Source organism: Sorex fumeus, unplaced genomic scaffold (assembly GCF_029834395.1).
Source record: "Sorex fumeus unplaced genomic scaffold, SorFum_2.1 ptg000002l, whole genome shotgun sequence".
Lineage (NCBI taxonomy): Eukaryota > Metazoa > Chordata > Mammalia > Eulipotyphla > Soricidae > Sorex > Sorex fumeus.
Window position 1 is genome coordinate 15,007,044 of NW_026606059.1, and position 25,279 is coordinate 15,032,322.

At 41.0% G+C, this 25,279-nt stretch overlaps 1 protein-coding gene across 1 annotated transcript in view; it reads right to left on the reverse strand.

Annotated features, from left to right (window-relative positions):
• Window positions 1-3,877: 3,877 nt before the first annotated feature.
• The window catches only part of ATP6V0D2 (ATPase H+ transporting V0 subunit d2), a 57,265-nt gene continuing 35,863 nt past the window's right edge, over window positions 3,878-25,279 (reverse strand). Inside the window, exons 3-8 of the mRNA XM_056112092.1 lie at window positions 19,100-19,278; window positions 17,526-17,605; window positions 16,119-16,196; window positions 7,040-7,216; window positions 5,710-5,787; window positions 3,878-4,039 (exon numbers count right to left, since the gene is read on the reverse strand). Of these exons, the coding sequence (XP_055968067.1) occupies window positions 3,878-4,039; window positions 5,710-5,787; window positions 7,040-7,216; window positions 16,119-16,196; window positions 17,526-17,605; window positions 19,100-19,278 (754 nt within the window). The remainder of the gene's footprint in view (window positions 4,040-5,709; window positions 5,788-7,039; window positions 7,217-16,118; window positions 16,197-17,525; window positions 17,606-19,099; window positions 19,279-25,279) is intronic.

The window sequence follows — 25,279 nt, forward strand, 5'->3', positions numbered from 1 at the left end:
CATTAAACGTATAAAACCCAGCTGCTGGAAGTGCACGGCCGCATCCGTGGCCTTGCGACATCTTACTGTCTCATTTTTCTTTTGGAGAAACTGGCAGGCTACCAAAAGTATCCTGCCCTCACGGCAAACTTCCTGTGTCGTACTCAATATGCCAAATACCAGTAACAATGATGGGTCTCATTCTCCTAACCCTGAAAGAACATTGAATATGGCTCTTTTAAAATCTCAGGGCTGGGAAAAAGGAGATGTTACTGGTGCCTGCTCGAAGCCATCGACTAACAACAGGATGATTATGATTGTGAAACACAGAATTATCATCATTCTTATGTTCTGGGGCCCCACCTGGGATGCTCAGGATCTATTCCTGGACCCTACCTCTGGGGGTGCTACTAGTGGTGCTGGAGGGGGGGTAGAACCTGAACGTTCCACATGGAAAGCAAGTACATAGGTGCTAAGCTGTCTCCCAGGCCCCCTAATTTCCTCAGTTATTTTATTATTTTGTTTTTGGGTGGGGGCGGGGCCAGGCTTATTCTTGGCCAAGGATCACTCTTAGTAGGGCTCACGGAACCATATGCGGTGCCAGGAATTAAACCAGGCTTGGCAAGCGCCTTATCTTCTGTTCTAGCTCTTTTATTTAAAGTTGTGATTCAATATAAATATTATCTTTGTTAATCAAAATAATGTCCACTGTCACCTGGAGGAAAGCAAGCACACTTTCTCTTTCCTGTTGACGTGGAGGGTTGTCTGGGGAAAGTTAGCAGGGGAGAGTCCTGATCGGCTGTGTCCCTCACACGTACCCTCCCTGTGATTTAATGTAGCTGTGACTGTCACTGTCCTCCTGTAGTTCATCTATTTGCTCGAGCGGGCCCAGTAACATTGTGAGACTTGTTACTATGTTTGGCATATCGAATACGCCACGGGGAGCTTGCCAGGCTCTGACCAAGAATCTGCAGAGGCTGAACTCAAGAGATTTCCTCCCAGGCAGGAAGTATTATTGGTGTGGGAAACTCGTATAAAGCGATGGCAATTCAGCCTAAGGCATTTCAGTAGATGGCTACGGTTATGGATTCCTCCACCCCTCTCAGAGAGCCCAGCAAGCTACCGAGAGTATCTCGCCCACACGGCAAAGTCTGGTAAGCTACCCGTGAGGTATTCGATATGCCAAACACAGTAACAACAAGGCTCACGATGGAGACGTTACTGGGCCCGCTTGAGCAAACCGATGAACAACAGGAGGACAGTGACAGTGCATCAAGAGACTATGGATGGGAATTCTCTAACTTTCTCAAGCCCCCCGGATCAAAGAGTATTAAGAGGGAAATAATACTTCTCAGCAATCTGCTCCATGATGGATGCATCCAACACACGTAACAGAGTCTTATGAAACGAGATAAATATCAAAGCTTTTTGCAACTTTCACCTTCTCTCCCTTGAGACGATTTAGAAGGATTCTGGGGTTTGGAGAAACTAAAGACTGGTCTGAGGCGTGTAGTTTGGAGGATATGGCAGCCTGTCTCTGAGGGCAGCTGCCCCATTGCCATCCTGTTAACTCTGAGTGCGCCTCAAAGGAACCTTAATAACACTTAGGCACCGTTAAGGGCTCTGGGTCCCAAGCTGCACAGATGCAGTAGAGTCCTCCACTTCTAGTCTCCTTGTTCTTCCTCACCACGCTAAAGAGCACCTCCCCAGGGGCTCTGCCATTCTGTGAACACATGACTGATGTGAGCTCACTCTCATTTCCCCAGCTGTGCGTGCTCACCATTCTCTCTCATGAATATACACAGGTTTCTTGGGCGGGGGGCGGGGGGGGGGGGATGCTGGAGTATATATAAGCTGCTATGTCACTTGGTTTCTGCAGGGTGGGAGACCAGACCCCCAACTCCCTCTTTTGAAGCTGTTCTCCAGCCCATGCAGGAAGATAGTAATGTAGCACTGTTGTCCCGTTGTTCATGGATTTGCTTGAGTGGGCACCAGTAACGTCTCCATTGTGAGACTTGTTGTTACTGTGTTTGGCATATCGAATATGTCACGGGGAGCTTGCCAGGCTTTGCCGTGTGGGCGAGATACTCTTGGTAGCTTGCCAGGCTCTCCGAGAGGGGCGGAGGAATCAAACTTGGGTCAGCCACGTGCAAGGCAAACACCATACCCGCTGTACTATTGCTCCAGCCTATTAGTTATATAAAAATCATAAGGTTAGATATGATAAGTAGAATGAGATGATATGATATGATAACCCAACCAAACTTGTAGCATTGCCAATAAAACTTTGTTTGGGGGTCACACCTGGCAGTGCTCAGGGCTAAACCCAGGCTTTTCAATAAGAAATCAGTCCTGGTGGGGTTTGGGTGGCCATATAGGGTGCAAGTGATCAAACCTAGGTTGGCTCTGTATAAGGAAAGTGTACTACCCCCTGTGTTATCTTTTCATACCTTAAGTATCCTCTTTCTATTCAGATGTCCCTGAGTTTTATGTAGGATAACAGAAAAGTGAAAATGCTAAGTACTCATTTTTTTTCTTTTTGGGGTGGAGTCATACCCAGTAGTATCAGGAATTACTTCTGGCAGTGCATGGGGGACCTTATGGAATGCCAGATATTCAACTTGGTTTAGGTGCATGCAAGGCAAATGCCCACCCACCTGTATTATCATTCCAGCCCCAAGTCCTCAATATTTGTGTGTAGAAGCATGGAAAAGCAAGAGTAAAGCATTTTTAGTAGATGTAATTTTTAACACAATCAGACAAGAATGAGAAGCATTACAGAGTTATTTAATGGTAATGAAGGCCCAGTGAAGGTTGAGACTTAAGTATGCAAACAAAATTTAAGATTGCTGGAAGGAAGGAAGGAAGGAAAGAATGATGGAAGAAAATGGACTATGTGTTAAACCGCGCCACCATGCCTGCCCGGAGGGGAAAGGGTGTTGTCCCGCTCGCCCGCTCCTCTCTGCAAAGAAAGATGGCGGCCGCACAGGAGCCTTGTGGACAGCAGGTTTGAGCCGGGGGCGGGGGGCGGCAGGGGCCTCATGGGAAGGGGGGGCATTCTGGGCCGTCCTTCACGCCCGACCGAGGTCGCCAGCTGCCCCCCACGAGCGGCTCTCTGGCACGGCCATGACTCCAGAGCACAGAAACCAATCTCTTAACTATCTAACTTTTAATAGAAATACTTCCAGGGTTAATAAGTAAAACAGCAGAAATCTAAAACCGCGCGGCCGCAATAGCGGCCGCGTGACATCATTTTATTCTTAAACCAAGCTGTAGAAAGCAAATCATTTCACAACGCTGTTTCAGCATATCTGATGGGGGGGGGGGTCATAAACTCTAAACAATAATTGTGCATCTTCTATCAAAACAATGTATCTAGTCAAAGTAGATAGAGTATTAACTAGAACTCATCTGCCACACAGGAATTGGGAGGGGTGGGAGGTGGGGTTCTATTGGGGTTCACGGTTAAAAATAAGTATTGGTAAAGGGAAATGTGTTTGATACTTACATGACTGAGACCTAAACCCGAAAGCTCTGTAACTTTTCCCACAGTGATTCAATAAAGAAATAAACTATTAAAAAAAAAAAAGAATGATGGAAGAAAGGAAGCTAAGGAAGGAGGGGGAAAAACTGAAGGAAGGAAAGGACAAAAAGGAGGAAGAAGGAAGGAAGAAAAAAGGAAAGAAATGAGTAAAGAAGGAGCAGAAAAAGTAATAAATGTGCTGTCTCAGGATTGGTTTACTGTAATTCCAGCAGATCTGCACAATTGAATGCATGCAGTATGGCTTACTTTTTTTTTTTTGAAACTTAAATAATATCGACACTATTCCTATTATTTTCCTAACAACTTCCTCTTAAGATTTATGATTTTCTGCATCTGATGTCCCCGTCCATTGGGCTATAAGATTGGAATGTAACTATTAATTTTAGCTCGATGTCTTTGGGAAATGCACTCTGCTATCCATACGACGTTTCTCATTTCTTGTTCCTTCAGCTTGGTATAGGCGTAAAACACACCATAGTGGAATTGCCTGTTGAAAGCCAGCACGTTCATCTGTACCTGAAGAAAAGAAATAAAATGAGGACTGTCAGCTTATGTGATTAATAAAATTATTAATTATTGATAAATTAGAAATAAAATAATATTAAGGTACTATTAAGGCTTGCTCTTGTGTCTGCAGTTAAACAGGCAAATTAAGTCAGAGGGAAGAGTAATTCAGCAAGCTAAAGGGACAAGTTCACTCTGCAGATAAACAAAGAAAAGTCTCATTTAGAAAGCACTGCTAGCTCTAAGATTGATAGGAGAACTTCGGTGTGTTTAGCTGTGTGTGTGTGTGTGTGTGTGTGTGTGTGTGTGTGTGTGTGTGTAGTAATATTCATCAACATTGATCTGATTTCTGGCTAAGAGACTTGTGACATTTAGATAAAGTATTTTTTCTTGGCCATGAGCTTTAGGTTTTTAAAAGGGGGGTTTGACCCTAATTCCCTTCTGGGGCAGTGTCACCAGCCCTCGGGCATTTACACTTAGAGAAACCACTTTAGCTTCTTTTACAGAAGGCAGATCCATTAGAGAAAATGTCACAGAGATTTCAAAACTGGAGTGAAGGTTAAAATGTAATGATTCCTTGATTCTTTCCATTTTCAAGACAAGGAGGAGGGTAACTGAAATCTTTATGAAGTTCTGAAAATCTCAAGCAAAGTACTTAGGTGCAGAAGGCCCCATCAGGGATGGATACTTTCCCTGGCAGGGGCAGAATCCTCAACAGCCTCCTTACAGTGGGCACCTCTGCGTAGAGGTGTCAAATTGTAAAACATCCCTAATATATGAGATCATTCATTTTCTTTAAACTTCTATGACAAGTTGTAGAAAGCAATTATGTCAAGAGTATGCCTTGAGCCAGGGAGAAAGCTCAAAGAATTGGAGCACGTATTTTGCATGCGGGACTCCTGGGTTCACCCCCTGGTCCTGAATGTGCTCCCACCTAGCTGAGAAAAAAAATAGGCCTTATAGGGAAAACTTTCATAATTCTTTCCGAAGTCAGTTTAACCCTAAGGTTTGACTGAATTTTCAGATTCTCAGTCTATGCCAGTGAGACTGAAATGAAAGTGGTTTTAGGAAAATTAATGGAGTCATTGGAAAATTTGTAAGATCCTTTGTTTGAATTGTTCAGTAGGATGGAAATTAACTGTAAATTAATTAAGTAAGCCATTCCCTCTTCAGGGCATCAGGGCATCAAAGTAATCTAGATTCTCTGGATGAATTATCATAAAATAATTCCTAATAGTGTGAGTCTTACTATCAATCAGCATAATCCTTTTTGAAGAAGGGATGGCTCAAAAGTGAGATGTACCTATTACGAGGCTGTGGTGTGTGTGTGTGTGTGTGTGTGTGTGTGTGTGTGTGTGTGCGCGCGCACGCATGCGCACACATGCGACAGTGTGTGTATGTGTATAATCATTCAAATGTACTCTTCTCTTTCTCTTGCTAATTCCCTCCAGAGTTTCACTATGCTCGTATCAGTCTTGATTGCACAATTCTATAAGAAGTTATCACATATGAATCATAGGACAAAAATATTCACTCATAATATCCATTGGCTGTCAAATTATGAATATGCCTAATCAACAGGCTTGATCAACTGTAAAAAGAAACCAGAGGAAGAAAGTATTTAAGACCTATAGTCAAGAAAAGGAGCATACAAGCTAACAATATTCTTATTTATAGCATACCTCACGTTCATAAAACACATCCTCCAGCGTCTTTCCCCCGTTGCCATCACCCACAGCCTCAAACAAAGGCTTGTAAACCTTAAAAACAAAGCCAGGAGAAGATGAATCAAATTATAGCTGATTGACTTATTTAGACCTACCATGCAAGAGGCAAAAGGAGCTCTACCCTCAAGGCCTACTGTTTTGGAGTCACTTGCAGTTCTTAGGTCCTAGCAGGTCCAAGGTGAATAAATGTGGGTTGACCAGTGTTGGGTTCAAGAGTTTTGTGAGACCAGAACTGATACAAATGAAACTTTGAGTGTGGAAGGAGCAAAATATAGGAAAATGCTCAAATTTTAGTATTATGTAAAAGAGCCTTTGACTATGACAATACAAAGTATTACAAAGGTTTATGTAAAGTTTGTCAACTATTCCTTTTCCTGTGGGGCATCAGAACTTCTTAGAGAATAGCAAGAGATACGTCATTCTAGATCTGGAATAGTTACCTGGGTTACCTGTAAGTAGCTGTCTACATGTTAGAAGGAATTGAATCAGGGTTTAGAACCTTAAACCAAAATGCTTCAGTTTCTTCCAAAAGTAAACTTGGTGTTAGAATAAGCAGAGAAATAAAAGTAGTTCTCCTAAAAGGGAATGCCCTGACACAGAGGCAGGGTGGGATGGGGGGATGAAGGTGAAGGGATACTGGGATCCATGGTGGTGGAAAATGGGCATTGGTGGAGGAATGGGTATTTGATCATTGTATAATCGAAACCCAAGCACAAAAATTTGTAAGTCTACAACTGTACCTCATGGTGTTTCACAAATAAAATTTTTAAAAAAATGTACATAAAAAAAATTAGTTCTTTCGTTCCCTAGTTCTGGCCACTGAACAAAGGTAATGAGATAAACCAATATATCCATAGTCTCCTCTGCATTTCAAATAGACAGGCTGTACCTAACCCTGTTTACACAAGGGCACTTGAAAGGACTATTGGGTCAGGCCATTTTGCATAACTTTGACATGAGCTCATATTTCCAGAACACTGCACCGGTCTCTTGGAGAAGTGGCTTTATCAAGCACTTCAAAAAGGAGTACTCAAATGACCACTCCGTGGAGATTTAAATCTAAAATTTAAGCACATGCTTAGCAGGAACCCTAGTGAGCACTAGCTCAGGTTAGAACTTTAGAGTATTTCTTTGGGGAGAAGTAGTTGCAGCAAGAAATGCTGGTTTCTCCCTGACAAACATTACTAACTGCTTAAGATAAGAAGTGCAAATTTGATGTGCAGACTTGTGAAGCTGTCTTGATGAAATAATTTGAGACACGTAGGGTCCCGGGAGAATCACATACTGCATAATGTTCTGCGACTCTCTTCATCTGTTCGAAGTCTTCTGCTTGGGCCAGTAGGCGCAGCCCCTCTGGATAGAGTTTGCCACAGGTCGGGTAGAGGGTCTCCCGCTCGTCTTTGCTCAGCTCCGTGCCAAAGGAGTTCAGAGTGATGATGAAAGCCCGTCTGTCCGCCTCAAACTGAATTTGCAAGACATGAGATCAGTAAAATCCAACCATGGACTGACTCAACACAGGAAACAGAGCCAATAAGTCGACAAATTCATTTCTGAAGGGATTCGTCTTCCTTTCCGGATCTCTGTCTAATTACAAGACAGACATGTGTTATTAATGTTCCCTGAGTCTTGTATAATGGAGTAACTTTGCTTGCCAGAAAAGCCTCTTGCCAGTGATAATGGCCTGTGACTGAAACTCCCACTAACCCATCCTTCCCAGGAACCCTGCAATTACTCAGCCATGTGTCTACCACAGAGGCCTTGGCCGCTAGAGTTTCAAGGGCCTCTTCTATAGAAATTGGAATAACAATTACTTGTTGGGGTCAATTTGGGGATAAAAATTTTAAATGTCAGTGGAATCACCACTACTATGTGCGGAACAAAAAGGGTGTGTTATATGTAAACATCCCTTTTCATCTGTTGATGTCAGTCATTGATGTCATTTTATATAATGAAACCTCATAGTATCTGCCATTTAATTGGACTGTTGCTTTGTTTTCTTTTTCCTTCTTCTTCTTTTTGTATTTTGGCCACACCTGGTGATGTTCAGGAGTTCCTCCTACCTGCATTCAGCAATTACTCCTGAAAGTAATGGGCGACATAGGGAATGCTAGCAATTGAACCTGGGTCAGCTGCATGCAAGGCAAGTGCCTTACTACTGTACTATCACTCTGGTCCCTGGTTTTGCTTTATTTGTGTATACGGGGATGTGTGTGGGTTCTCAAGTACCTCTTCTATATAAAAAAATTGGAATAACAGATACTTGTTGGAGGCTTAATTCGGGGATAAAAATTTAAACGTTAGTGGAACCACTACCATATGTGGAACACACATGTGGTTTGGAAAGTGAAGGGGATTATAGGGTAGACAGGTCCGGCCTGGGGTGTCACTCCTGTGGAGAAAGTGATCCATCAGGAGCCACATCCATCCAAGTTTTAGTTATTTTCTTAAAAACACTAAGTCTGACGCCACTAAATTTAAGTCTGTTGCTAAGAGTTAGGTGTCTCAGATCAAGTTCTTTTCCTTACAGGCCCTCAGCTTCCTTATTTGTAAGGTGACGGGATTTGGTCCTGGAGGTAACTACTGTACACTCAGAGCCCATCTTCTCTGCTGGGCATCCCAAGGCATCTCAGCAAACAGGCCCGTCAGCCTCTTCTTCATTCTACCGCTTGAATTACTTATTATCCTCTTAAACTTTCCTTAATGGGTCCTCCTCCCTGAGCATGGGTATTACTGGATAACCTTGGACTAAACAAGTCTTCTCCCGGAAGCACCAACACTTACCATGTAATTTTAATTCAATTTTTATTTCTTTTGGGGTGGCACATAACTGGCAGTGCTCAGAGTTAACTTCTACTTCTGAGCCCGGGGTAACTCTTGGTGGTGCTTGGGGGACCATATGCAGTTCTAGGGATCAAAGCAGGGTCAGCTTTATGTAAGACAAGCACCTTAGCCCCTGTACTGTCTCTCTAGTGCCACATGACTTTTGAAATCTGCATGTATTTCCTTTCTCTCCGCTAGACTAAAGTGTTTGAGGGATCATTTCCATTCACTAGCCAGCTTTGCATCTACACTGGCTGACATATAGAAGTATCTTCATCGTCCACTGAATCTAACAGAAATGGTTCGAAAACTTTAGAAATTCTCTAATATTTTCTCCCATGTTGCATTGTATACTGTCATTGTATACTGTGTGTTCCATGGATTACCAGTCATGCTTTTTGGCATTTTCCAGAAGCTTGTGAGAAATGCAAAACCTCAGGTCAAATACCAAACCTGTGGAGCCAGAAATCTGTGTTTTACAGAATCCCAAAGTTCCTAGTAATGCACAAGGAAGAAGAAATGAGTTGCTCTGTATCCTTCAATCAACTTCTGTCACTGTCATTGTCACTGTCCTCCCGTTGATCATCGATTTGCTCGAGCGGGCCCAGTAACGTCTCCATTGGAGACTTTGTTGTTACTGTGTCTGGCATATCGAATACGTCATGGGGAGCTTGCCAGGCTCTGCCGTGCGGGCGAGATACTCTCGGTAGCTTGCCGGGCTCTCCGAGAGGGGCGAAGGAATTGAACTCGGGTCGGCCATGTTGGCTGCGTGCAAGGCAAACGCTCTACCGCTGTACTATCGCTCCAGCCCTTGATCAATTTATTCTGAGTAATGGACTAATAACAAATCCAGACTTGCAACCAATTTTATGGGAACTCACACTGAACAAGTGTTTTCCTCTTAGGAGCAGGAAACCTAGCTTCTTCTGATCTTTTGACTGCTCTCTTGGAAACTATGGGTGAGCTAAAAGCAGGAGTGACCTTTATTTGGAAGCAAAGGCAGCTACCTCAGGGTACCGAGTAAAGTTAGTCTTATCATAGTTTTATGCATTTTGGTGACTAGACTGTCACTGTCACTGTCCTCCCATTGTTCATCAATTTGCTCGAGCGGGCACCAGTAACGTCTCTATTGTGACACTTGTTACTGTGTTTGGCATATTGAATATGTCACGGGTAGCTTGCCAGGCTTTGTCTGGTTGGTGAAATACTCTCGTAGCTTCCCGAGCTCTCCAAGAGGGGCGGAGGAATCGAACCTGGGTCGCCTGGGTCAGCCACGTGCAAGGCAAACGCCTTACCTGTTGTGCTATCACTCCATAAATACAAAAGGAAGATGTCATATCATTTAGGGACCTTGGGGAGAAATAATACAGGAGGTCCAATGGTTAATTGCCTCAAGCATTTCTTTGTCTTGCTTTCTAGTCTTAAAATGTTAGGATTCTATGAAAATTTCTAGTCTTAAAATGTTGGGGGGGGGCGTGTTCCTATCTTTGAATCACACCTAGAAATGCTGTGGACTACTTAGGGGTCACAGAGCTCAAGGTCATATGTTAGTTAGGGACCAGACCCAGGGCTCCTGCATGTAAACCTTAAACTCCAGTCTTTTGAGGCCCAACATATGAGGATTTTATTTATTAGTAGCAGTATTATTTTGGGCCACACCTGGTGATACTTAGGGCTTACTCCTGACTCTGCACTCAGTGATCCATTCCTGGTGGTATTCAGGGGACGATATGTGGTGCCAGGGACCAAACGTGAATTCATGGCATGCAAGACAAATATTCAATCCCGGTACTGTCTTTCCAGCCCCAAGATGCTAGAATTGTAAAGAGAGGGGTAGATTAAGGTAAGGAGAGCTCGAAATGTGCAAGGCATGGAGTCCTTTCTAGAAGGAGGCTAGATGAAGTAAAACATGGCATTTCGGAAGTATGGGCACAGCTTAAACACTGGGACAACTGCTCTGTAATAAGTCACTTTAACAATCCATAGACTTCCCCACTTCTCGTAAACACATCTCCCCTTTACCTACAATGCACATATCTATTCCTGTATGGTGAAATTCTCCCTGCATAACAGGTCACAGGCACCCAAAAGCATCTTTTTCATAGGAAAACTTTCCATTTTCTCCTTAATTGGATATGATTTCCTTTGGACTCTCTTGTAATTTTAATTTCTCTTGTTTATTATAGTTGTCTTTAAATGTACCTCATTATCATCTTCTAATCTTGAGACTGTAAGCAAGTGTTTGCAAGCTCTTAGTGAAAAAGAACTATAATTTTGTGGAGTTATAAGAGAACTATACTGTCTTTGGCAAGCTCATTGCTACCAGTTTGACAGGATGTCTGATTATGGAGGAAAGAAAATAGATGGAATAAGAGGCTTTGTTAGTCAAACATCTATGAAAATTTTCACAGGTTTGGCATCCTGTTGACAAAATTTATGATGAATACACTATGTTCTATGTTCTACGTATTCTTTTCACGCCTTCCTTCAAACACTTGTAACTTTAAAAACAAATTTTGTTATTGCAAAAGATAACAAAGTACTGTTGATTCACTCAAAATTCACTCAAAATTGTTATCAGTTGTACATGCCAGAGTGAGGCTGATCAGGTCCGATATTCTTGCCAATTCTCGAAGGCGGAAAGGAATACCTTGCAGGAGCAGTGGGTGGAAGAGTGGAGAAAGGGAGTGACTGACTGAAATCAAGTCCAGCCTTGTCAGCGGGGTTACTGGCCAGGGAAGGTGGACAGTATTCCCTGCACGTCATCATCCCTGTTTGTTTAGTCACATGGGCTGCCAGTCGAGCAAAGGGAAAAAAGTAATGAAAGACACAAAGGCAAACAGTACACTGTGGTGTATTTGCCTTGAATATGTCAATTTCCTCTTTTTCATATGAAGTCACAATCTCGTAATCGGACCAGATTCTCTCAGACAAGTCTAGTTTCCATCACAGACTCCTTTCTACCATACAGACTCCTTTGAAATCTCCAATCAAATGAGATCAAATGAGACTATACATGGAAGAACTGTAATAGAAAAACTACATTAATTAAATGCACCACAAACAAAAGGAAAGGTCATTACTTGATCTTATGTAATTATGTAAAATTGATCAATCTCCTTTGTTCATGTCATCAGAAAGGTCAAAACTGCCACATGCTATGTGTAACTGGTATTTTGATATGTGCAAAATTTTATTTTAATTTTTTGCATTGGTAGGGATTGGATACTGAACCCAAGGCCTCACACAGGCAAAGCAAATGACTCTACCACTGACCTACATCCCAGGCCTTGGTGTTTCTAGTTTTAAACTATAATGATGATAATTTTTTAAAGCACAGCTTGAAAAAAACCCCGGAAGCTAATGTAGCACTATCATGGGTATAAGAAAGAGCCAATGATAACAACAGGTATATATAGTTTGATCAAATCCTCCCAGAAATGAGCAATATTATTATCTTGTCTTTTTAGTTACCTAAAGAATTACAAAGATATTTTTATCTATTTCTTATTTTATAGTATAAACATATGATACTGCTTTTGAATTATCACCTTTTAGACAAAAGAATTGTGAAAAGTAAATTTACTGTAGGTGCTCTATAAGGTAACGGGTGCACAGACAGGAGTGGGAGCCCCAGGCTGCTTCAGTTCAAACCCAACACTGCCACCTACTACTTACTTAACACCATTTACTGTCATTCATTAGGCAAGTTACTAACCTCTCTGCCTCTGTTTCCCCCTTCTGAAAAGAGGCACTGAACTGCCCGATGCACTGTGCTATGTTGAGGTATAAGTGAATCTACATATTAAGGTACTTAGGATAATATTTAGCACATAATACGTGTTCTTTATTAAGCACACCATTGTATACCTTTCCTCCCTCCCACCTTCCTTCATTCTTCCTTTTTTCCTTCCTTCCTCTCTCCCTCCTTCCTTCCTGCCTGCATGCTTGCTTTCTTTCTTTCTTTCTTTCTTTCTTTCTTTCTTTCTTTCTTTCTTTCTTTCTTTTCCTGGCCCATTGTTCAACAGTGCTCAGGAGACCAGCAGTGCAGTAATTGAAAACAGGATTCAATAAAAATCAAGTATTCCCTCTCTTTGAGCTATCTCCCTGGCCCTCACATCACGTATTTCACGGGTAAATGTACACAAACCATTTATAAACCACAGGAATTATGCCATGTGGAAACTATACTTTTTAAACTGACATAATGTGTTCTTATAGTGTGACTGTAGCACTGTAGCACTGTCATTCCGTTTTTCATCGATTTGCTCGAGTGGGCTCTAGTAATGTTTCCACTGTGAGACTTGTTGTTACTGTTTCTGGCATGTCGAATATGCCAAGGGGAGCTTGCCAGGCTTTGCTGTGTGGGCGGGATGCTCTCAGTAGTTTACCAGGCTCTCCGAGAGGGATGGAGGAATCAAACCTGGGTCGGCCGCATGCAAGGCAAATGCCCTACCTACTGTGCTATCACGACGTGGTGTGACTAGTTGTTTTATTTATAAAAAGAAAGGGATGAGCCTCATGGACCACAAATTTCAATACTTGGCATGTCTGAAAGAGACTCAGTCACTTTCTGAAATTTAGTGTGCCATAAAAGTGTTATTTATTGATAGTCACTTTTTTGTGTTATGTAGATAAGGACAAAAATAGTTTTCAGAGCTTGTCAGCTACAAAATTTTCCTTCAAGGACTTCTTGCAGGGCCAGAAGGATTGGTCCACAGTTGGAAGCCTGCCTCAAGTGTTGGGGGTGAGGGCAGTTGGGATTGACAAGGGACCACTATGGCAATAATGTTGGAAGGGATCCCTCTGGATGGGAGATGCTTACTGAAGTGGGCAAGGGACCAAACATGATGCCTCTCAGTATCTGTATTGCAGACCATAATGCCCAAAATGGGGGTGGGGGGCGGGGGGGGGGAGAGAGAGAGAGAAAGAGAGAGAGAGAGAGAGAGAGAGAGAGAGAGAGAGAGAGAGAAGAAAAGTACATGCCCTAGAGACAGGAGATGGGGAAGGGGAGTGGAAGGGAGAGATACTGGAGACATTGGTGGTGGGAAATGTACACTGGTGGAGGGATGGGCATTGAAACATTGCATGACTAAAACCGGATCATGAACAGCTTTGAAACTGCATCTCTTGGTAATTCAGTTTTTAAAAAATTTTAAAATAAAATAAAGCATAATCAAGGACTTCTTGGGCTTTATAAGAATTTTAACAGGGGGGTAAGAAAAGTATCATTAATTGTGAAATTTAATAATCAGATTTTCTAAAGGGAACTAACTTGACATGCTGTATCAACACTGGTTTAAATACATAGGCATGTGAGATTATTCACTTTCCTTTGTTCACTCCTAATTAAAGGATAGTTCTTTTATTTTTTTTTTTAAATTTTTATTAGTGAAACACCATGAGGTACAGTTGTGGACTTTTTTTGTGCTTGGGTTTCAGTTATACAATGATCGAATACTCATCCCTTCACCAGTGCCTATACTCTACCACAAATGATCCCAGTATCCCTCCCACCCCCCCTTCCTCCCATCCCACCCTGCCTCTGTGGGCAGGGCATTCCCTTTTGTTCTCTCTCTCCTTTTGGGTGTTGTGGTTTGCAAAAGAGGCATTGAGTGGCAATGATGTTTGGTCTATAGTCTACTTTCAGTATGCATCTCCCATCCTGGGTGGAACCTCCCAACACCCTTAAAGGATAGTTCTTACCACTTTTCTTGAAATCAGAAGTCATTGACTCATTTAGATATTTATCCACCAATTAAATTACTGCAATAGAAAATCTTATGATTAAAGATTTAGATGAAAATGATGGGACAGAGCGATAGCACAGCAGATAGGGCGTTTGCCTTGCACGTGGCCAACCCGGGTTCCATCCCCAGCATCCCATATGGTCCCCCAAGCACCGCCAGGAGTAATTCCTGAGTGCAGAGCCAGGAGTGACCCCTGAGCTTTGCTGGGTGTGACCCAAAAGGCAAAAATAAACAAATAAATAAATAAATAAATATTTAGATGAAAATGAGCTTCACATGGCAAAGCAAGGGCTTAGAAGTGCCTCCCATGGCCTTTTCAAAAATTAAGTGAATTTGGACACTAGCAAAATAAATCTGTATTAAACACTCAACACATATTCTTCCCAGGGTGCTCATCAGTGTTTTCTAATATCGGTCCTGAATTTCTTATGTGTTTGCAGATCAAAATTTGAAAGAAGGAGATCTTGATAACAGATTAAACGAGTAACCCTAAATAGTTAAAAAAAAATTCAGTCTGTCCTTATCCACCGAGGTTGTCTTCAGGAATCACTTGATAGTAAAAATGTGATTTTTTTCCCTATATGTACGGCTCAGTTTCCTATACATACATACCCCTGATGAAGTTTAATTTCTAAACTAGACACAGTAAGGTATTTACAGTTATAATGATAAAATAAAATATGTATAGTAACATATTGCAATAAAAGATATGTTAATATAGTCTATCTCTCTCTGAAAATGTTTTACTCTGTAATATTATTTTCTGACCATGATTGATGGAGGGTAAATATAACTGTGAAAGGGAAAACCGCAAGAAAGGGAGAACCACTTTAGAAGAATAATTTGAGAGGTAGACGCCAATGACTACATTTGACAAATCATTAAGTGACTGTCAATCACATAACCCATAGAGTAACTGTCCATCAACCATAAGCTGTAGTCTTGGTGATTGATAGTTGCATGTTTGTTAGTTACTCTATAGATGGGAAAATGCTGAGTTATAGTCAACCACACCTGGAATACTTGCAAGGTGGTTGGGGTGACCTTTATTTTGGATTTATTTTCATTTCTTTTCTTTGGGCCCCACCCAGCGGTGCTCAGGGCTTACTCCTATTTAAGTATCTATGTAAGTACATATAACAACAACCCTATGGAAGGAACCTCAGTGAACTTTGGTGTTAAGTTGTGGGGGTTCCCACTCATTTGATATTCTCTTATTAGAGGTTTTTTATTCATGCCCGGCAAGCTACCGAGAGTATCTCGCCCGCATCGCCCACATGGCAAAGCCTGGCAAGCTCCCCGTGACGTATTCGATATGCCAAACACAGTAACAAGAAGTCTCACGATGGAGACGTTACTGGGCCCGCTCGAGAAAATCAATGAACAACAGGACGGACAGTGTTTGTTTGGACAGTTTTAAAAATAAAGAGTATCACCAATTTCCTATAGTTTACTAAAGTTTTGACTAATTACAATTTGCTTTTCTCAAACATTTCAGAAAGAAACAGCAGAAAATGTTTATATTCTCTTCTAATTCCAAAATGATTCTTCTATGTTGAAAAATTGTATTCTTAATTATAGATATTAAATTTTGTTTGTATAAGTAGTTTATGCCCAATTAAAATATTCAACGTTAGAAAAGATAAGTGGGATTATACAAATTAAATTTATAAGCACAGAATCAGCAAATGTCCCTGAGCACCATAAGGTGTGGCCCAAACAAACAAATAACGCACAAACAATTATGTAAGCATTTTATTTGGTGAAAAAAAAATTTCAAGGACTCTTTCTTACCTCAAGTATGGGACACATAATTTCTGCTGTGACATCACCATGATTCTTGCAGAATTTATAGAATGCCTCAAGGTAAGACTTAAAAAGAAGATCATAAAACAATAAAGTGAATGTGCTTTCCTTTCGGGAAGTCTACATAAACTTAAATCTGATTTATTAAATGCTTTAATAGAAAGTAAAATATTTCTCTCATATATTTTATAATAAATCTGCTATTAACTTCCACAGTGAAGCCTGTTATACAGCCTAAGAAAGAACAGAAAAACAAAACTGCACTTATCATACTTTATAATTGCTTAGCAAGCACTTTCTTGCAAGGTTCTTGGATCATTTCACATAGTCGACTGTTGATATTATAATAAAAATGCCAAAGTCTCCTATGAGCTCAGCAAATAAGTCTAGATTTTGTCCTCTGCTGACATTTCATCTCTGTTAGGGCTCACAAGGTCTACTTGGATAACTCGGAGCATGGTGGGTGTGTTGTTCAAAGCAGAGTCTAGGTCGTGGAGTGAGACTACTTTGATCACAGTTCTGGAATATTCTAGCTAACTGACTCTGCCAAGTAAGTCTTATCTCTCCGTGCACCAGGTTTCTCAGCTGAGCGCTGAGGCTGAGGAGAACTGGTAGCTTTGTTGAATGAATTCAGCAAATGCCTTGAAATTGCATATAGCAGTGACTTCTATTAGGAATATCTCAAAAATGTTTTTTTTAGATGAAGTTTTCTTATATAAACAAAACTTCTCTGCAATGCAATACTTTATTTTTTATCTTTTGGGTCACACCAGGTAGTGCTCAGGTGTTACTCCTGGATCTGCAGTCAGGAATCATTCCTGGTGGTGCTTGGGGGACCATATGGGATGCCAAGGCTTGAACGTGGTTGGCCGTATACAGGGTAAACACCCTCCGCGCTGTATTATTGTGCCAAACCCTGCAATGTAATACTTTAGAGACTATATTTTATCATAAGGTAGTATAAACGTGTCTATTCTTTTATTGTGTTGATGGCTTTCTTGTGCAATTCAGGAACTGTACAACAATTGAACAAAAAGATGTTGCACAGTACAAGATTGACTATGCATGGTGATGGCTTTAAAATGGAATAATATGATTCACCCTATTGACCTACTGACCTGTCTACAGACACATAACCAAGACATTTAATCCAAACATTTAATATTCCAGGTACCATGCATGCACCGGATTAAGGAAAAGGATGATATTTCCTCTCAGGAACTTGTGGGTTGAGGGAAGGTGATATGTGTGAATTTAACTAAAAGACAGGCAGGGCTGTATAGGCTATGTTCCAAGTAAGCACAGCTTCCTCATTGTGGCATTTGGCTAACAGACAAAACAACTTTTATATGTAAATTTCAATTATGGTGTTATTAGGTATCTGGGGAAAGTTACCTTGTATAATTTATTGCGCAGTAATTCAATATTCAATTCATCTAGAGTATTTTCAGACATACAGTCCTGAAAGAAAGGGGCTGAAAATAGAAAATAAAAATTATCATATAAATCAATTAAAACATGATAATAAATTATAGGAAAGGTCTCCTAAAGGTACTAGTATGTCACCCATGCCTGACAAGGTTGTTCTATGGTAACATAACACTTCACAGTAAAGAGACTAGGAGGGACTATTTACTAAGCACTCCATATGTAAAAGCCAGATACTACGTGCTGAATATACCTTAATTTATTTAACCCTCACAAGATCTTGAAATTGTTTATTTTAATGTTGACTGTTTGGGAACACACCCTGAACTCCCCTGGCCATTATCTCATATTTACTATTTGTGACTTGACTAAGCTTTGAGTTGCTCTGAAAGTATATTTAGTTTACAGAATTATAATATAGTTAAATACTACCACTTTTAAAATGATAAATCAACTAAACTGAACTTCTCTGTGTCATCTGATTGGGAACAGACTGAGCCTAGCTTTCCGTTCAAAAATGTCTAGTTCATCCTGTTTTTTGTCATTTAGTGCTGACATAGCATGGGCAACTTAGAGAAAAATTGTTTTTCTTCCTCAAATTTGTTTTAAATGGCAATTCTTTTGTTGTTGTTGTTTTATTTTTTAGGGGTCATACCCAGAGGTACCTGGGGTTTACTCCTTGCTATGTCCCCAGGGATCACTCCTTGGGGGATTGTAAGGAGTGTCAGGAATCCAACCTGGGCCACCTGGGTCAGAGATAAGAATCTTATCTCTGTACTATCTCTCCAGCCCTTAAATGGCAGTTAATGGAAAACTGGCCGTTAGCCAGATTTTCTTACAATCATGTGTACAAAATTATTGCTCTAACGTTTGTAATACTTCAACTATTGTTCATGCCAAATTAGAATAAAAATATTCATATCATCATTGCTTCAGATAGTTGGACAGGCATTCCTAAACATTTGATAGAAAAATGGCATCCCTAAACTTCCTAGTACTAAATACTTTCCACATCAATCTTATTTACAAAGAAATAGAAACTAGAAGGTGATAGGATTAATCACAATAAAATTCCACTAGAGATTATTATAAAAAATTACATTCTACTAGTTGTTAAGTTCTAGTGGAAACTGTGATAACTTTAGAGTTTTGGAGATGAAACTTCTATGGTTCTCAGGTGATCCTGGACAGCTTTTTCATCTGGAGTGAAGAAAGGGAGATAGAAGTAGATGGCTTAAGGCCTTGTTCAATTTAGTAGTCTGTGTAGATGCATCTGTGTACAAGGAGAAAGCTCTAAACTGCATATGTGTTTTCTTTTTGTTTTATTGCTTTGGGGGTCATACCCGGTGATACACAGGAGTTACTCTTGGCTCTGCACTCAGGAATTACTCCTGGCAGTGCTCAGGGGACAATATGGGATGCTGGGAATTGAACCCAGGTTAGCCATGTGCAAGGCAAATGCCCTACCTTCCCTGCTGTACTATCGCTTTAGCCCCGAATAACAGTTATGATAGAGGAACTGTGAGTGTGTGGATTCATACCCAGTGGTGTCTCAACCAGGACAGCATGGAACAGGTCAGAGGGTGTCTCTGCAATGTTGACAGCTTCCATTTCTATGAAGCGACCCAGCGGATGGCACTTCATCAGAATCTCTTTTACAGATTTCTTTTGCAATGCCCCATTCATCAATAAAATCACGTTGTCTATCATATAACTGCACCTGGTGTAAAAGAACACTCAATTATTTGGAAAACAACTGCATGAGAGAAAGTAGCATCCCTGAAGATGAAATGCATACAGATTCTCTCTCTCTCTCTCTCTCTCTCTCTCTCTCTCTCTCTCTCTCTGTGTCTCTCTCTCTCTCTGTCTCTGTCTCTGTCTCTCTCTCTCATATGTAGGTAAGGGAAAATATATGACTTTATAGGTAGATGACAGGTTGAAAAAGCATTTTGCTGTTACAATTACCAATTAAAAATAAGTTAAACATTGGCTTGTGGGGCTGGAGCAACAGCACAGTGGGTTGTGTGTTTGCCTTGCAAGCGGCCAACCCAGGTTCGATTCCCAGCATCCCATATGGTTCCCTGAGCACCACCAGGGGGGATTCCTGAGTGCAGAACCAGGAATAACCCCTGTGCATCACCGGGTGTAACCCAAAAAGAAAAAAAGAATCGGCTTGTGAGAACATGTAGAAGCTTTTAACATGTGATGTAGTCTGGGGAACACAAAATTGATTTTTCACATTGGCCAAGGGGTTTGCGAAGTTAAGAAACAGACAACTTTAGATATTACTATCCAATCTCACTATTAAAAAACTAATGAACCTATGATGAAATACATCACTGAGGATTCAAAATATTGAAATATTTTAAGTAAGTAAGTAAGTAAAGACGGGCTGGAGCGATAGCACAGCGGTTGGGCATTTGCCTTGCACGCAGCCAACATGGCCGACCCGAGTTCGATTCCTCCGCCCCTCTCGGAGAGCCCGGCAAGCTACCGAGAGTATCTCGCCCGCACGACAGAGCCTGGCAAGCTCCCCGTGACGTATTCGATATGCCAAACACAGTAACAACAAAGTCTCCAATGGAGACGTTACTGGGCCTGCTCGAGCAAATCGATGAACAACGGGAAGACAGCGACAAGTAAGTAAAGGCCCTCCCGTTGATCATCGATTTGCTCAAGCGGGCCCAGTAACATTCAGTCCCCGAAATATTTTAAATGAAATAAAAATTTCTAATATGAACTTATTAAATAATTTATTAAAATTAAGAGCAGAAAGTGAACATTCTAGATTTCCCATTCCTTAAACCCTAGAAGTTCAATAGATGCAGACTTTATGTGATTTCTTTCCTCATATAAATGGTGTCCAGGAAACAGGGATGAAAGGACCCTTTGGCTCATAGGCTGGGACTCACTAGTCTTTCAAGATTGAAAAGAGACAAAGTTCCTTCCTTCACATAGAAAATGATCCAAGGGAAGAGCAGGGACAAAGAATAAAAAAAAAGTCTCATGGTAAATGACAGAAAAGTGGACATGCTTTGCACAGGAAATTACAGGATTGTGCTGGTCGTCAGAGCAAGGCCCTCAGCTAGCCTGAGTCAAATTTACTAAAGTTCCATTCAGGCTGAAAACTGTAGACCAAGTGGGAGATGTGCAGACCCAAACCACTGAAAAGTGGAGGAGGAAGTGTTTCAAGGCAGACAGGAGAGCCAGTGAAAAGCCCCAAGAAGATATTCTTCTCCCTAGACTTGCGCACTGGAGTGGGGACCCAGGCTGAGCTTACATGGTTTCTTCCAGGGGAGAAATGTGAACATTAAGATACCGAATATTAATTAGAAGATACTAAATGCATTTAAGCAGAAGATACTGAACGTATTTAATGCACTGAAGCAGAAGAATGCCTTTTTGAATCCTCACTGGATTCATTAAATTTTTTAAATAGTGAGATCAAGTAGTAAGACCTAAAATTGTTTGTTTCTTAACTTCTCAAACTGCTAACCCAATGTGAGAAACTAATAATGCATTAAAGAAGAATTTTGGACTATGTAGAAGAGATTAAAACGGAAGAGGTAGACCAAGACTAATATAGTGAGATGTTCCCCAAAGTCACTTTTTTAGAAAAATCATGATAAATAACAAATTATTTAATCCTGGAAACACTATGATGGTAATTGGTATTTCTTATCTTACAGATGAGGAATCAGAGCCATAACAAAATCCCACCCATGCTGAAACAATGAACAAATGAGGGACTGGGGAGCCAGTACATTACATTTGCCTAGCATGCAACAAACCTGGGTTGAATCCCCACCATCCCATATGGTCCCCTGAACACTGCCAAGAGTGACTCCTAAGCGCAGTCAGCGTTAACCCTTGAGCATTGCTATGTGTGACTCCAAAATAAAACAAAAACAAAACACAAAAGAGAGAACTGAAAAATCAAATAGGCATTCTGTGACTGAACTTTCTCTGTCCACTTCCCCCCCTTTTTAATTGAGGTACGGTAATGGAATTTTTCTCTTAGCTGAAGTAAAGTAACCAAAGGTTCTGCCATCAAGAGTTCCCTTGAGAAAATATTGCAAACGGTTCTGGTGGAGTTGTAGAAGGAAAAAAGGGAGAAAGCAGAAAAGCTGATGGCTGTAATTAATAAGCAGGATTGGTAAAATAAGACAAGACAAGAGGTTTTGAAATAAAAAGAGTTCGAATCACAAATTGACCACAGAGAAAGGGAATAATCACTATATGGTGACTGAAGGACAAAGAAAGTTTTGACTTTCAGTCTTTGTGCATATAAAAAATTTGCAAACAGGAAACAAGCAAATTTGTTTAAATGGTGAGGGAAAGGGAATAGATTGCAAATAAGAAGAGGGAACAGGCTAATCAACACTTAAATCCTCACGACTAAACAGTGATAGTCGTGTTTACTAAACTTGATCACAATTCAGACTTGAGAAATAGTGGCTTTCACTGGATAAAATGTAACCAAGACATGAGTCAGTTTGCATGGTTTATCAATATCCGAAGCAAGGAGGGACTTTCAGGTAGAAAAGAAAGTCCCCTTCATTATGGAAATTCTACAATCAATCCTGACAAAAAATTCTATCTTAAAGAAGTTTGGAATCAGCCAATTATTCCTTTATAAAAAGCACATGGTAATAAAGTTTTTTTCACCTCTCAAACAACAGTACTAAATTTAGACATAATGGAATTTTAGAATCCTTTTTATCCCTTGAAAATGATATTCAAATGGAAGTGCTTATTTAACTGTCCCTTTATGGCTCACAAGCTATTACCTGAAGAGGGAATTACCAGCAGTTAATAATCCTTAGTAGGTTCCTGACATTTAATTGTTCCTCACAGCATCCCCTTAATGTAAAAGCTTATGAGCCGCCAACATCCTCAGTTTTGCAGAGAACTGTTAGGCCAGTGTTGATGAGCACCTGATGTCAGTGCGATGAGTGTGAATTTAGCTCACATGTAATACTCAAGCTCAGCCTTACTGCAAACCTGGGCTTGATCCTTAGCACTGCCAGAAATGATCTCTGTGTGCAGAGCCAGGAGTAAGTCCTGATCATAGCTGCAAATGGCCCAATCCTTGCCCCCAACTGAAACAGTCCCTTCTCCTGAAAAAAAAAAAAAAAGAATCAAGCACATGTGAAGTTTGTACATGTAGTTGTGCCCATGCAGACATGTGTGCATATGTGTAATAAGAATTTTCATTCATGTTACAACAGAGAGGGTAGGTATTATACTACACTGGGCAGGGATCATAAAGATTGAATCACTTTATTTCAATTCATTATTTAAGTGGCCCTATTTTTAACAGGGGTCAATAACACCAATTCCTAGTGTTTCTCAGGAAGTAAAGAGGGAACCCCAAGAGTGATGGGGTCACTGTCTCTCTGTGCCCCACTACACCTCTGTCACAGAGATCTATTGGGTATAGATTCATACTTGACTGGTGGAAGTGGGAGGGGGATATTACACCCAGGAAACTTTATTTTTTGCAGGCTTTAATCTTTATAGACTTCCAGGCATGTGGTCGCCAGGAATGGTATTATTGCTAATGCCATCGAGTAATTTTTGAGCTGAAAGGCACTTGGGTATTTGCCTGGTCCAAACCCTCATATTTAAGGAAACTGGGTTTGTCACATAGTGACAAGTCAGGAGAGCTCAAGTAAGGAAGATAGAATTTTCACCTCCTTTTCTCTGGACAAACATTTTCACTTTTAGCATTTTCTAAATACTTTACTCAAGAGTTCTGTAACTCTGAGAGGAAAACCTGTGAAAATCATGAAGTTCCTTAAAATTGCGGAGAAAATTATTCTTGACATTTCAAACACATTGGGTTGTAAAAATAATGTTTTCAATGCCAACCCTTTCTGAGCTTTTCACTACGTGTTTCACTCAAACGTCACAATTCAATGCTGGGAATACCCGGAAAATCATCACTTGTGTCAGCAGAAGTCTAAGGATGAGTGGTGTTAAATACCTTGTCCAAACAGACTTGGAGCCCTAAAACCAAAATTCTGGTTCACTTTTAGATTCAGATAAAATATATCTTAAATTGAAAGATATTTTCTTTCTTTCTTTCTTTCTTTCTTTCTTTCTTTCTTTCTTTCTTTCTTTCTGCAGCATTTTAGATCACAATTGCTTGTGTTCAAGGCTGACTCCTGGCTCTGTGCTCAGGGATAACTCCTGCCATACCTAGGGACCATATGTGGTGGCAGAATTGAAGCAGGGTTGGCCATACTCAGGCAAGCACCTTACCCCCTCTACTCTTACTCTGTTCACAGCAAGCTGAAAGATTTAAAAACCTCTTCTTGGTCTTAGAGACATTCTCTCTCCTAGATTTTTTTTTTCTCACAAACTTATTTAAGGATCCTGAAGATAAATAAAACACATTTCCTATATGATGACTATCAAACTCTAGGCTGATATCCACTGTTAAATGATAACATAATCTAGACCCAAGAATTACAAGCTAAACGAACTGTTTTATGGATAAAAGATTTAAATACTCGAATGTAATTACCAGTGCCTGAGAAATGACTGTCATTCTCATTCACTAGGCACTCAGACATAAGAATGAAAATGGGAACCATTTTCCAAGAACTCAGAGAAGCTGAAGCAAACAATGGTTCAGATCTTTTCCAAGGACAAACTACGTAGATGGAGGACACCAGTAAAACTGTGACAATTTATATCAATCTTTTCAGGCCTCTCTCATCAGATCTGGGGCTGGGCATACACCCACACTCTTTAACCCTCTCCAATATTGACGAGCAATCACTTGTAATCCCTTGTCATCCCGTTGTTCATCGATTTGCTTGAGTGGGTGCCAGTACCGTCTCCATTTGTCCCTGTTGTGTACTAGTGTAGCCCAATGGCATCTGCTCACTCCAGGAACACAAAAAGCATCAATCCATTCATTCAGGGTCTTAATGAAGAAGTTCGGCCATCTCGTAGGTGGGCAGCCATACGATCTTCTGTCGTCCCATGGAATCCAGTCGGTAATGGCTCTAGTCCAGTGGTCGTCTCCAAATCTCATTACGTGTTCAGCCCATCTGATTTTTGACGCCTTGGCAAATGAGACAGCGTCCCTGATTCTTGATGGTTGACGGAGGTCGGAACTCCGGATACTTTCATTTGAGTGAAATGTGATACTCCAAGCATAGCTTTTTCGATTCCTCTTTGAGAGACCCAAATAGCGAATAGCGTTCTCATCCTGTTTTCATAAGGCCCAGGTCTCTGAGGCATATGTTAATGCAGGAAGAACAGTAGAATTGGAAGAGGTGTGCCCAGAGCCCAAGGTTCTTCGTTCTCTTAGCTATTTCTTTGACGCCCTCGAAGGCGTTCCAAGCAGCTCTCTTCCTCCTGCACAACTCAAGTGCCAGGTCATTCGTCATGTTGACTTCTTGACCTATGTACACATAACTGTTGCATTCGGAGATGGTCGTCCCGTTGAGAGCAAATGGAGTATCAGGGACTAGTCCGTTTCTCATGAACATTGTCTTGGTGAGATTCAGCTGTAGTTCGACCTTTCCACACTCATGGTCGAAGTTGGCCAACATTCATGCTGCTTGGCTGATGTTTGCTGTTATTAGAACAACGTCATCAGCAAAGCAGAGGTGGTGTAGTTGCTGACCATCTATCTTCACTCCCATTTCTTCACATTCCTGTCATTGCATGACATTCTCGAGGGTGGCACTGAAGAGTTTCAG